The 11,627-nt window shown below is 53.1% G+C and overlaps 1 protein-coding gene across 2 annotated transcripts; it reads left to right on the top strand.

Moving 5' to 3' along the window:
• Positions 1 to 6,744: 6,744 nt before the first annotated feature.
• On the top strand, positions 6,745 to 11,243 carry GGT6 (gamma-glutamyltransferase 6). Of its 2 annotated transcripts, none has more exons than XM_005906669.3 (4): positions 6,745 to 8,538; positions 9,125 to 9,327; positions 9,417 to 9,530; positions 9,836 to 11,243. In XM_005906669.3, exons 1-4 carry the CDS (start codon positions 8,405 to 8,407, stop codon positions 10,855 to 10,857), a joined length of 1,473 nt encoding a protein of 490 aa, XP_005906731.1. In that variant the 5' UTR covers positions 6,745 to 8,404; the 3' UTR covers positions 10,858 to 11,243. The 2 variants fall into 2 exon arrangements, with proteins under 2 accessions (XP_005906731.1, XP_014337285.1); XM_014481799.2 differs by having other exon boundaries at positions 6,746 to 8,538; positions 9,417 to 9,534; positions 10,427 to 10,712.
• Positions 11,244 to 11,627: the final 384 nt, after the last annotated feature.

The raw sequence follows: 11,627 nt of genomic DNA, 5'->3' as shown, positions 1-11,627 counted from the left end.
ACCCTGCAGCCGTGAATGCAGACTTTGAAAAGTGTCTAGTCCAACTCAATCATTGTGTATCCAGGAAAACTGAGAAGGGACAGAGTGCCAGACCCAAATAATGAACTCCCATCCGTACCTACGGTTGTGTTTACCTTTACACATAAATTACATCATTACATAATTATCACGGAGCACCAGATACTGGCCTCGTTTGAGCCTCATTGAACTGTGGCCTCAGCACGTTCTGAAAATCCCAGAAGCAGCCAATGTCTTTATGAACTATTTATTTCTCATCGCATTCCTTAAATCATGATTGGCACTGAAGTGTACCATCTCAATTAGGTACGAAGCCTCATTAATGGGAGTTAGTGTCTCTCAAATTTATTGAGAGAATTAAAATTAAGGAAAGAATTAAAATTAAGGAAAGGATGGCATTACATCAACAGAGAGGTTAGCCCATCAGTTACAAGCCAAGTCAAGGAGCACTTGTTTCTCAAGCAGGCACGCACTCTGTTCTCTCAGTCTCCTGATACCATAGTAAAATTCTCTGTATTTGAGGCCTTGTGGTCTATTATTTTGTGAGCAGCGTAGGGCGAAACGTGCTGGGTCTCTGAGAGCTAAGTCCCTGGCAGAAGTAAATCACTCTGTCTGAAAATTTCCTTCTGTTTCTCAGAACCTTCTGGGGAAATCTCAAAGGTTTAGCTACTGGGTGGTGGTATCATTGTTCGTCGCTAAGTCGTGTGTGACTCTGTGACCCTATGAACACCAGGCTTTCCTGTCCTTCACTATCTCCAAGAGCTTGCTCAAACTCATGTCCATTGAGTCAATGATGCCATCCATCTCATCCTTTGTCGCCCCCTTCTCCTCCTGCCCTCAAACTTCCCCACCGTCAGGGTCTTTTCCAATGAGTCAGCTCTTTTCATCAGGTGGCCAAAGTACTGGAGCTTCAGCATCAGCCCTTCCAAGGAATATTCTGGGTTAATTTCCTTTAGAATGGACTGGTTTGATCTCCTTGCTGTCCAGGGGACTCTCAAGAGTCTCCTCTAGCACCACAATTAGCAAGCATCAATTCTTCGGCGCTCAGCCTTCTTTATGGTCCAACTCTAACAATCCATACATGGCTGCTGGAAAAACCATGGCTTTGATTATACGGTTCAGCTAGAACCACCGTGTTTACACCGCCCAGCCCTGCTCCTCTCCAATCCCTGGCCCACTTGGGTGGGTCAGGAGTGAGCCCCGCTCCCCAGGAATTTGCACTTGGCACTGGGAGATTTCAGTTCCATCCGGCTGCTCTCTCGGATAGAGGAGATGTAGGCTTTGGAGGGTGAGTGACAGCTGCTGTCTCTCACATGGATGGGAAACAGCCAGTTTGCAACGAGAGGGAAAACAGAAGCTGCTGCACCAAGAGGAAGAAGAGAGAGCTCCCGCAGCGCTCCCACACTTGGCTCCAGGCAGTTTCAGCTAGTACAGGGTTTTAGTTTCTCTCTGTGTGTCTCTATCTCTCTCAACTGTTAACCCCAGAAAACATGGAGCCTTGGCTATATTACCAGCAGGGTGGGTTGAGGAAAGATCTGCTTGCTCCCCTCCTGGAGTGAGAGAGATAGGGGGAGGCAGTCACTTGATACTATTAGGCTGTCATATAAAAGGGTTATGGCGGTTCAGCCACTAAGTTGTGTCCGCCTCTTGAGACCCCATGGACTGTAGCCCGCCAGGTTCCTCTGCCCGTGGGATTCTCCAGGCAAGAATACTGGAGTGGATTGCCATTTCCTTCTCCAGGGGATCTTCCCGACCCAGGGATTGGACCCGGGTCTCCAGCATTGCAGGGTGTCTCCTGCTTCCCAGGTAGATTCTTTATGCTATAGATGCCTTTGTATTGTGTTTTGGCCCCTATGGTGTTGACTTCACAGCAGGCTGGGATCTGTTAGCTCGAAAGCCACCACTCCTACCCAGCCCGGAGCCAAACTCAAATTTATACACACCCAGTTGCTTTAGCTATAACCCTAATAAGCATATTTGCAGCCTCTTAGCACCTGCCTGATTTACACACCCTGTAAAACTGCACCCAGCATCTACCGGCCATAGGTAAGACCAACTCCAGAGCTGTAAGAGGCCCCCAGCCCCCGCTGCTCTCTGGAATTCTCTGATCCAGGGACTCATCTAGACACATAAATCCCCTCTCAGAGTCCCTTCTCCCTGGGGAGGCCCCTTGCCCTCTTCCTTTACTGGGGGTGGCCCCAGGAGGGCTCCACCGTGGGGAGCCTGTCCTGACTGCAGTCCTGTCCTGGAGTCCCTCCCATACAGCTCGCTGTGTGTACTGCCATCTAGTGGTCCTGGGTTTTTTTCCTCGATCAACACACATCCACACATCATGTGGGTGGGGAGGAATAATTCTCCAGTAGAAAAAATCTGGGTGCCATTATGAAGATGTAGTAGAGAGAGGAGGCAGCCTAAAACTTGACAGACCCACTACCGGAAGTAACATCAAAGATGAATGAGGCTCTCAGCAGCAGGAGAAGACTGGCACCCACAGGCAACTTGGGACACTTTACAGAGATTAAAGCAGTTCAATCTAGTTAATTACAGAACTAGATGCTGCCAGGAAGGGGACAACAGAGGTGCTTCCTGACTCAGGCCTTCTGATTAGAAATATTCAGAAAACACATTGACCACATAATGACTTCTTACTGGAGCTGAAGTTCCCCAGTTCGATTTCTGGCTCTAAGATGAAATTTTCCCCTATGGAAAGGGGCACACAAGTGGGCTAGGCTCACCCATTCTAATATTGCCTCCTCTGGGTGGCCCAGTGGTAAAGAATCCACCTGACAATGCAGGAAACGCAGGACACGCAGGTTTGATCCCTGGGTCAGGAAGATCCCCTGGAGTAGGAAATAGCAACCCACTCCAGTATTCTTGCCTGGAAGATCCCATGGACGGAGGAGCCTGGCAGCTACAGTCCATGGGGTTGCCGAGTAGGATGTGACTGAGCACATGCACACTATCTATTGAGGCTGTTCCTGACTTGCTCAAAAACCCTTTTTGGTGCCATCTGCAACTGGAATCACTTGGGCTGATTTTTGTAATTTTTTAAATACCAATATTCTGATTATATCCCAGTCATTTTGCAAGGAAAAGCCAATTCTTTCACTCCTACCACACTTCATTGCCTCCAAGTTTATAATTAGAGTCGAATCTCAGTATGTTCCAGGGTCCAATTATAAGGTCATGCATGCATGAATATGCACACTCACGGCAGGTCTGAGCCAGAGATGGTGAGCAGGAAAGTCAGCTAGAGGGGACTGGAAAAAAGCTGGCTGTTGGGCCCATAGCCTTCCTTGCCCCTTTTGTAGGAGCAGCCAGGAGTGCTGGAGGACAACCCACCGTTGGCTGTTTCCAGGCTCCTCACTGCCCTCTCTCAGCAGAAGAGGCACCCAGTGAACGCCTGATAAATACGCCTATTAGTAGAAGAAGCAGTTCTCAAATCTGACCCCCCATTAGACTCTACTAGGGAGCTTTTTTTTTTTTTTTTAAGAATCTCTTTTAAAATTTTCGTTTATTTAACTAGGCTTTGTCTGCACTGGGTCTTTGTTGCTGCGCGCAGGCTTTCTCTAGTTCCGGCCAGCTGGGGCTGCGCTCTGGTTGCAGGGCTCAGGCTTCTCGTGGAGGCGGAGCGCGAGTTCTTGGCGCACAGGCTTCAGGCATCAGTAGTTGCGGCTCGCGGGCCGGCAGCACGCAGGCTTCAGTGGTTTTGACACTCAGGCCCAGTTGCTCCATGGCATGTGGGATCTTCCCAAACCAGGAAGGAAACCGCAGTCCCCTTCATTGCAAGGTGGACACGCAACCACTGGACCACCAGGGAAGCCCACCTGGGGAGCCTGAAAACCTATCCTGATGACGAGCTCACTTCCAGGGATGCTGACTCCATTGATGTGGGACTGGGGACGGGAAGGGATTAGCACGTTGGTATATATACTTCTTTTCATCACTGGACATTTTTCTAGTTGTAGAAATCCCTGAACTAGCAGGCTAGATCAGACAGAGGTTCTCAACCTTGGCTGTACATTGAAAACACCTGGAAAGCTTTTAAAAACACCTGGGAAGCTTTTAAAAACTGATGAATCGCCAACCTAAAGATTTTGATTTATTGAATTGGCCTGCCTGGGTATTATTTTTAAGCTTACAGGTGATTCTAATGCATAGAACCGTTAGGATGAAGTTGAGAACTATTAGGATAAGAGAATGAAGTCGTCAATATAGTCATTGCAATAACTTTAAATGCAGTATGACTAAAAATATTGAATCACTGTATGGTACACCTGAAACGGATATAATATTGTAAGTCATCTATACTTTAATTTAAAAAATAAATGATGAAGGCATGAGTGAATCTATAGTCCTACACTTCACACTTAGAGGCATCTGGTATGTGTGTGAGTGTGTGCATGTGTGTATGTATAGTTGAAGAAGTAAAGCTTATCCGTATCATTTTAGCACTATAGATTGATGTGGCCTCAATGGTCAGGCCACTCAAGAAGACTCTTCTCTTGTTCTCCATACATCCTCTGCTCGTCTGGTCTCTGCCTCACCTACACCCTAATCACATGACTATCCAGTCCTCTTAATCATAACGTTCTTGCCCCACTGGTTTCCACTGGTTTCCCTGGTTAACTGATGAGCCAACCTGACGTCAATTTCCCCTATAAATGGTAGCCACCTTCTTCCTTGAGTAGTGAAGACTGTTGCCATGTTCTGCCTCCCATCTGGTGTCCACGGTAGGGTGCAGCTCCAGGACTTTGCTTTGGACTTATAAGATTCCCTACCTAAATCACTGATGTTTCTGTTGCCATCTCTGGGTTCTTTCTTTGGTCTCATGGCTGGGCAATTATGAGGCCTGCAGATTGGCAGACTACAGCCCAACAGAGGCCCATAGAACAGAGAGGAAGGGACTCATGTTTTTGTTTTAATTTTCTGGCCTCACTGCACCACATGTGGGATCTTAGTTCCCCAACCAGGGGTTGGACCTATGCCCCTCTGCATTGGGCAGCGAAGTCTTAACCACTGGACCGCCAGAGAAGTCCTAGGAACTGAAGTCTACTGGGTACCAGGCACTGGCCTAAATGCTTTAAATGTACTTCCTTGTCGAATCCTCATGACAATCCTGGGAGGACAGACCCACAGAGGATCCTATTTACAGAAGTAGAGTCAAGACACCCAGAGGTTAAACGACTTGCCTGCAGTCACATAGCCAGGCAGTGGCAGAAACTGGACCAAACTCTGGTTTCCAAAAGCTAGTTCCACTCCCAACTCCCAGGGAAATGATTGGCATCATTTACCCATTGGCCTGACCTCCATTCATCCCCAGAGCCTGTCTGGCATCTACTTGAAGCTTAGCTAATAAGCATCTCTGGGGGTGTGGGCCGTGCTGTCCAGGCCCAGAGCTGTGGAAGTGATAAAGACCACCCAGGAAAGGTCCCCCAGACCCAGTCAGTGGAGTTCTTGGTCCCAAAGAGTTTGCCAGGGCATAGTTCTAAGGACAGAGGAAGATTGGCTGGACAGGCGCCAAAGAATGTCGGCTGGGTGAAGGGAGCCTGTGCCAGCAGCCCAGAGGCCAGGCTGAGGACGGGGCGGTAGATACACAGGGTTCCCAGCTGCCTTTCCTTAGGAAGGAAGGACCCACTTTCATTCTGACCTTACAACCTCCCCACATTGTATTAACAGGAAGTGAAATTATTTTATAAAATGAGCTCAGATCATAATCGTGACCCCCTCACTCAACCCTTGGCAAAATAAAAAGCTGGCCACCCTATGCTGGTATCTCCAGCTGGTTGATGGGTTATTGGTCCAAGAAATCACAAAACCTAGAAACTGAAGGTTTCTCTGGCGGGTTGGGGGTGGAAACCAGCTTATAGTGGGTAGCAGGGTGTTGGTGGTAGGTAGATAGGAAGTGGCGACAGCAGGTGTATATATTTTTTGTAGATTGGTGTTCATTTCAGGACTGGTGGTGGCAGCATCACCCGGGAGTTCAGAAGGCAAATTTCTGGTCCCTACCTCAGACCTACAAAATCAGAACTTCTGGGAATGGAGCCAGGCAATCAGGATTTAACAAACCCCTATCTGTGCGTACTAAGTCTCTTCAGTCATGTCTGACTCTTTGCGACCCCATGGACTGTAGCCCACCAGGCTCCTCTGTCCATGGGATTCTGCAGGCAAGAATCCTGGAGTGAGTAGCCATGCCCTCCTCCAGGGGATCTTCCCAACCCGGGGATCGAACTCTCGTCTCTCACATCTCCTGCATTGGCAGGCAGGTTCTTCACCTCTAGCGCCACCTGGGAAGCGCTAACTCCCAACACACCAGTTAGAGAACCACTCCACCTGCTCGTGAAGAGTCTGAGAGAAAGAGGAGTGGCTGGAGAGTCAAATGAGATGAAAAGATGATTTCTGTGGCTGTGACTCTAGTGTAGAAAATACTCAAGCTTTCTCAAAGCTTTTTGTTGGAATGCAATATACCTCCAGGAAAGTGCACATATCACAGATACAGCTAGATGCACGTTCACCATCATGAACCCAGGTAACCAACTTCAGACGGAGAAACAAGAGCGTCACCAAGCATGCCAGACGCCCCTCTGCCGCCCCCTGCTGACTGGTAGCGGCAGAGGCTGGTTTCACCTGTTCTTGGAATTTACACGTGGAAATTGCTTAGTCGTGTCCGACTCTTTGCAACCCCATGGACTATACAGTCCATGGAATTCTCCACGCCAGAATACTAGAGTGGTTAGTTGGTCCCTTCTCCAGGGGATCTTCCCAACCCAGGGATCAAACCCAGGTCTCCCGCACTGCAGGCAGATTCTTTACCAGCTGAGCCACCAGGGAAGCCCAAAAGACAAGGCGGACAGGCGACCTCCCCCTCCTCCCCTGCCAAGGGTCTTTAAACCACCACACCAGAAACAAATATGGTGTTCTCTTTCTCCTCTGGCTTCTTCCAGTCCTCGTGTGCCTGTAAGATCCATCTATATGATCGCATACAACTGTAGAGCCCTCATTCTCACCACTGCAGAGTACTCCCCTACGTGACCACACCACTCACTCTCCTGATAATGGATGTATGACCTTTCAAATATGAGACTGTTCCAATTCGTGCACTTATGAACATTCTAGTTCGTGACTGTTGGGCACGTACCTAGCAGAGGGAATTTCTGGAGGCTGGACCCTGTTTAAATGTTGAGAAGGAACCCCTAGAGAAGATGTGAAACTACAGGAGAGAAAGGGTCAGTGAGAGAGTGAGCTCCCTGGGGAAGCAAGAGGCAGGAAGTGGGAGGGCTCGGGGCCAGAACCAGGCAGAGAACCGTGAAGGTGGGTTTGTAGTTATGGGTTGATATGGGCGGGGTGGGGGGCGGGTCTTTGTGTTAGCTTTGATTTGTTATGTGAAGAAGGACAGGTAGTCTGCTGAGAGTGTATGGCAGACGGTTTGGGGTTTGAGGCCCTCATAGTAGAGCGTGGTTAGGAGAGAGATAACTGGAAAAGGAAAGAGACTGCAGCACTCTTTGGAGTTACATAACTTTGCCAGAAAACATCTCCTTGACGTGAACCCCAGAGTGAAGGAGTCTGGGACACCAGGTTTCCAGGCTGGGGCTCCCCAAGAGGTCTATGGCGCCACCTGCTGGACAAGATGTTCATGACATGCCCAGGGAGGTATTGATACCTTCACCACCCAAGGGGCTTCCCCAAATAGGGAAGCCCAGATCCCTGGAGTAGCCTCAGGCTGAGCCTTGACCCCAGTCAGAGACCAGACACCCGCCATACTGGAACCTAGTCACATGCTGAGCCCTGATCCAAGTCAATGTACTGCCGTCCTCTCTCACCCCTGTCCCTAGATTAGAGCCTGAACAGGAGAGATTTAGAGGTTGCACTCCCTAAAGGGGGGCTTCCCCAGTGGCTCAGCTGGTAAAGAATCCACCTGCAATGCAGGAGACCTGGGTTCAATCTCTGTGTTGGGAAGATCCCCTAGAGAAGGGAACAGCTACCCAGTCCAGTATTCTGGCCTGAAGAATTCCATGGACTGTATAGTCCATGACGTCACAGAGTTGGACATAACAGAGTGATTTTCACTTTCTTTCCTCCTAAAGGGAGGGACCACAGATGTCCTGAGTCTCAGGGCCTGTGGCTGTGGCCCCAGGATCAGGGGCCTCCCCTGCATCCCCTGCATCCCCTAAACCAGGTCCCCTGCCACGAGAGCCCCTCAGGCCCTGTGCCGTAATGGGGCAGGCTCACACACAGCCTCCCTGGCCCCGTGCCCTGCCCAAACCTGTTCTAGATTCCACACCACCCTTCCCCAGGGCTCCTCCACCTCCCACCCACCAGCCCGGGCAGAGCCTCCTGAGACTCAGCCTGGAAGACCGGCAGGCAGGAGGGCAGGCACCGTGGGACCATGGAACCCGAAGCAGGGCCTGTGCTCTACCAGAAGCTGCGGGTCTGGGAGCCGAGCCTGGAGTCCGAGGAGGAAGAGGAGGAGATTTCGGAGCAGCTCATTCTGGATGCCTCCGGGCCCCACGACTCCTCTGGGTGAGTTAGGGAGGGGTCTGGGCACCCAGTGACTCAGGCCTGAGGCTGGTAAGTCCCTCCCTCCAGAGCCTCTAAGGAGGGCCAGACAACTCTCTGCTTCGCCAGCCCCAGGAACCTTCTGGTTAAAGGCAGGCACCCCCCCCCCCACAGCTTCAGCCCTAGGCCTGGCCAGTACCAGTCATTCCAAGGTCGTGCGACTGAAGGGACATTTGTACTAAGTCAGCCCTGCTGGCTATTCTGCCAAAGGCTCCCAGCCCCCACCCCCTGGTGCAGGAGGCACCTGCCGGGCAGGTTGGTTCTGGCTACACCTGGCCGGGCTCGGCTCCTGGAGTCTGCCAAGCCCCGCTCAGGCATCCCTCCAGACCGGCTGGACCCTACCTGTCCAACCCCTTCTCCAGAGACCTTCCCCAAGCTCCCTCCTGTCTCCATTCACAAGGCTGTGTCTTCTGCCAGGAGACCCTTTCTCCTTGGCAAACTTCTCCTCCTGCAAGCAAGACCAAACCTTTTGGGAATTAGTCCCTGGGTTCTTCGGGAGTTCGTGGGTGTCCTCCTGCCTGGCCCTGGCTTAGGACATCGCTGTCTGCAGGAACAAGGCTGGCCGTCTGCCCGGGGCCTGGGCCCAACTGGTGGCCGCCCTGCTGTTGCTGGCCGTCGGCTTCTCCCTGGCCGTGAGGCAACTCTACAGCAGCGGTGCCTCTCCAGGAGCCTTGGGCTCTGGGGCCCCTCCAGCCAGCGGGCACTCCCACAGGCCTGGCGTGTACCACCACGGCGCCATCATCAGCCCAGCAGGTCAGTGCGAGGAGTAGTTCAGGGGAAGAAGGGGGGGGCATCACTGGCCCCAGCTCCCCACCTCAAGACAGCCCCCTCTTTCACTGCAGCTGAGTGCTCCCGCCTGGGTCGAGAGCTGTTTGTTGCTGGGGGCAACATCGTGGATGCTGGAGTTGGAGCAGCCTTGTGTCTGGCAGTGGTCCATCCTCACACCACAGGGCTAGGTCAGTAACCCACAACCCCAGACAGCGACCCCAACCCTGGGCCTCAGCAGTGACCTGGAACTCGGGCAGTCAGAAGCCCTGACCTCAAGGCTGGCTGGTGAGCAGGACCTAGGACTTGGGCAGTAGCCCCACCCCTAGGTTGTGACCCTTGATCCCAGATCAGTGTGATCTTGACCCCAGGCCTGGTTACTGATCCCGTCTCCAGGCCTGGTCAGTAACCACTAACCACAGGCTAAGTCATTGACCCTTCACCTGGGACTACCGAGTGCCCCTGACCCCTGTGTGACCCCTTTGTCTCCTCCCAGGTGCCACGTACTGGGGCCTCTTCCACAATAGCTCCTCGGGCAACTCCACTGCCCTGACATCGGGCCCAGCCCAGACCCTGGCCCCCGGCCTGGGGCTGCCCTCAGCTCTGCCCGCCCTGCACATGCTGCACACTCATTTCGGCCGCCTGCCCTGGCCACACCTGCTGGTGGGCCCCATCTCACTGGCTCAAAAGGGCTTTCTGGTGGACACATCCCTGGCCAGCGCCCTGGCAGCCCAGGACACCAAGGGCCTCTGTCCACTATTTTGCCATGCTAACGGGACACCCCTGGGCCCCGGGACTCGAGTCACCAACACCAAGCTGGCAGCTGTGCTCCACAAGGCCTCACTGGCCCCCACCCCAGACCTCTCTGGGGACGCCCTGCTGAGTCTGCTGGCCGAAGACCTGGGGTTGGAGGGCCCCTCAGTCGGGCCCAGGCCCACCTTGGAGCCAGCCCTGCAGCTACCTGTGCCCCAGGGCATCCTGTTCACCACCCCCAGCCCCTCAGCTGGCCCAGAACTGCTGGAGCTGCTGGAAGCATCTCTACAGTCTGCAGGGCCCAGCCCTGCGCCCTGCCCACCACTCCCGCAAGCTGCTGCAGCCCCCAGGAGCAGTGTCCTGGCCACCGTGGACAGCAGCGGCTCCGTCCTCCTTCTCATCTCCTCGCTCAACAGCTCCTTCGGCTCTGGACACCTGTCCCCAAGCACCGGAGTTCTACTCAGCAACCTGGTGGCTGAGTCTGCAGCTGGTGCCTGGGCCTGTCCCCTCATCTTTCATGACATCTCAGATGACACAGAGGTCGATGTGTTGGGGCTGGTGGCTTCAGGGACCCCTGCAGCTGTCAGAGTCATGACTCACGCTCTGCTCAGCCACCTGGCCAGGCCCCAAACCCCAGACCAGCAAGGACCAACAGAGAGCCCCAGAGCTTGTGGCCAGGGGACCCTGCTCCAGGTGGCAGCCCACATGGAGCACGCCCATGTCTCCAGTGTCCCCAGTGGCTGCTGCCCCTTCCAGGGGTTTTAAGGTGGGGCAGTGTCTGCAAGGGTGGACAGATAGGGAGTCTCAGGGGTCTGCCCCCTGGAGGCAGGGGTAGAGAGCCCAGCAGCAATGGTGTGCATAGAGTGTGCGTCCATTATGTGCCCGCCGCTGGCTCACTTCCGGCCTGATATGTTGTCTGGACTTGAGTTCCGGCTCTTTCTTTAGCTAAAGAATCTGAGGATAATGAAGAAAGAACACCAGGAACCTGGAGACAGCCTTGAGTTCAGATCCAGCTCTGGGAAGGACAGGTGGAAGAAAGCCATACCCCTGCCGAAGCTCTGGGTCCCTGGGCAGAGCAGGCAGATCCTGGGGGCATGCTGGAACCTCCGTGCTCCCCTCCAGGCCACACTCCACTGATCTCCCTCAACCAGGCTGGAAACAAAATAAAGATCAAGTCTCCTGGATGCCATGTGCCACTCTCACTTCTTGGTTAATTTCACATCAGCCTTTGAGGCGTCTGGGCTCCGACCACAGGGAACACAGGAGACTGCCACCCAGGGAGGCAGAGCCAGGCTAGTGTCTTTCTGCTCCTCGCTGCTCTACTCCCCTGCCTCCTGGGGCAGCTCACATACAAGGGAAACCAGTTCTCACTTTCTGAAACTGATAGAGCAAGGAAGGGGTTTGAGACAGTGAGTAGGAGGTGTCCCAAGGGGGAACAAAGGGGGCTGGAGCTGGATGTGTGGTTTCAAGGCCGGGTTGGCCCTCACCTCCCCACCTCCAAGAGGGCTGGGTTCTCTCTGAACTACAATCCTCCA

Source organism: Bos mutus, chromosome 19 (genome assembly GCF_027580195.1).
Source record: "Bos mutus isolate GX-2022 chromosome 19, NWIPB_WYAK_1.1, whole genome shotgun sequence".
Taxonomy (NCBI): Eukaryota; Metazoa; Chordata; class Mammalia; order Artiodactyla; family Bovidae; genus Bos; species Bos mutus.
This window is presented reverse-complemented; position numbering and strand designations above follow the sequence as displayed.

Bases quoted from the DNA above. Each gene is read 5' to 3' on its own strand.
- GGT6 (XM_005906669.3), top strand. From the start codon at position 8,405: ATGGAACCCGAAGCAGGGCCTGTGCTCTACCAGAAGCTGCGGGTCTGG. The intron at 8,539-9,124 runs GTGAGTTAGGGA...CGCTGTCTGCAG, and splicing joins GGGCCCCACGACTCCTCTGG to GAACAAGGCTGGCCGTCTGC. The intron at 9,328-9,416 runs GTCAGTGCGAGG...CTTTCACTGCAG, and splicing joins CGCCATCATCAGCCCAGCAG to CTGAGTGCTCCCGCCTGGGT.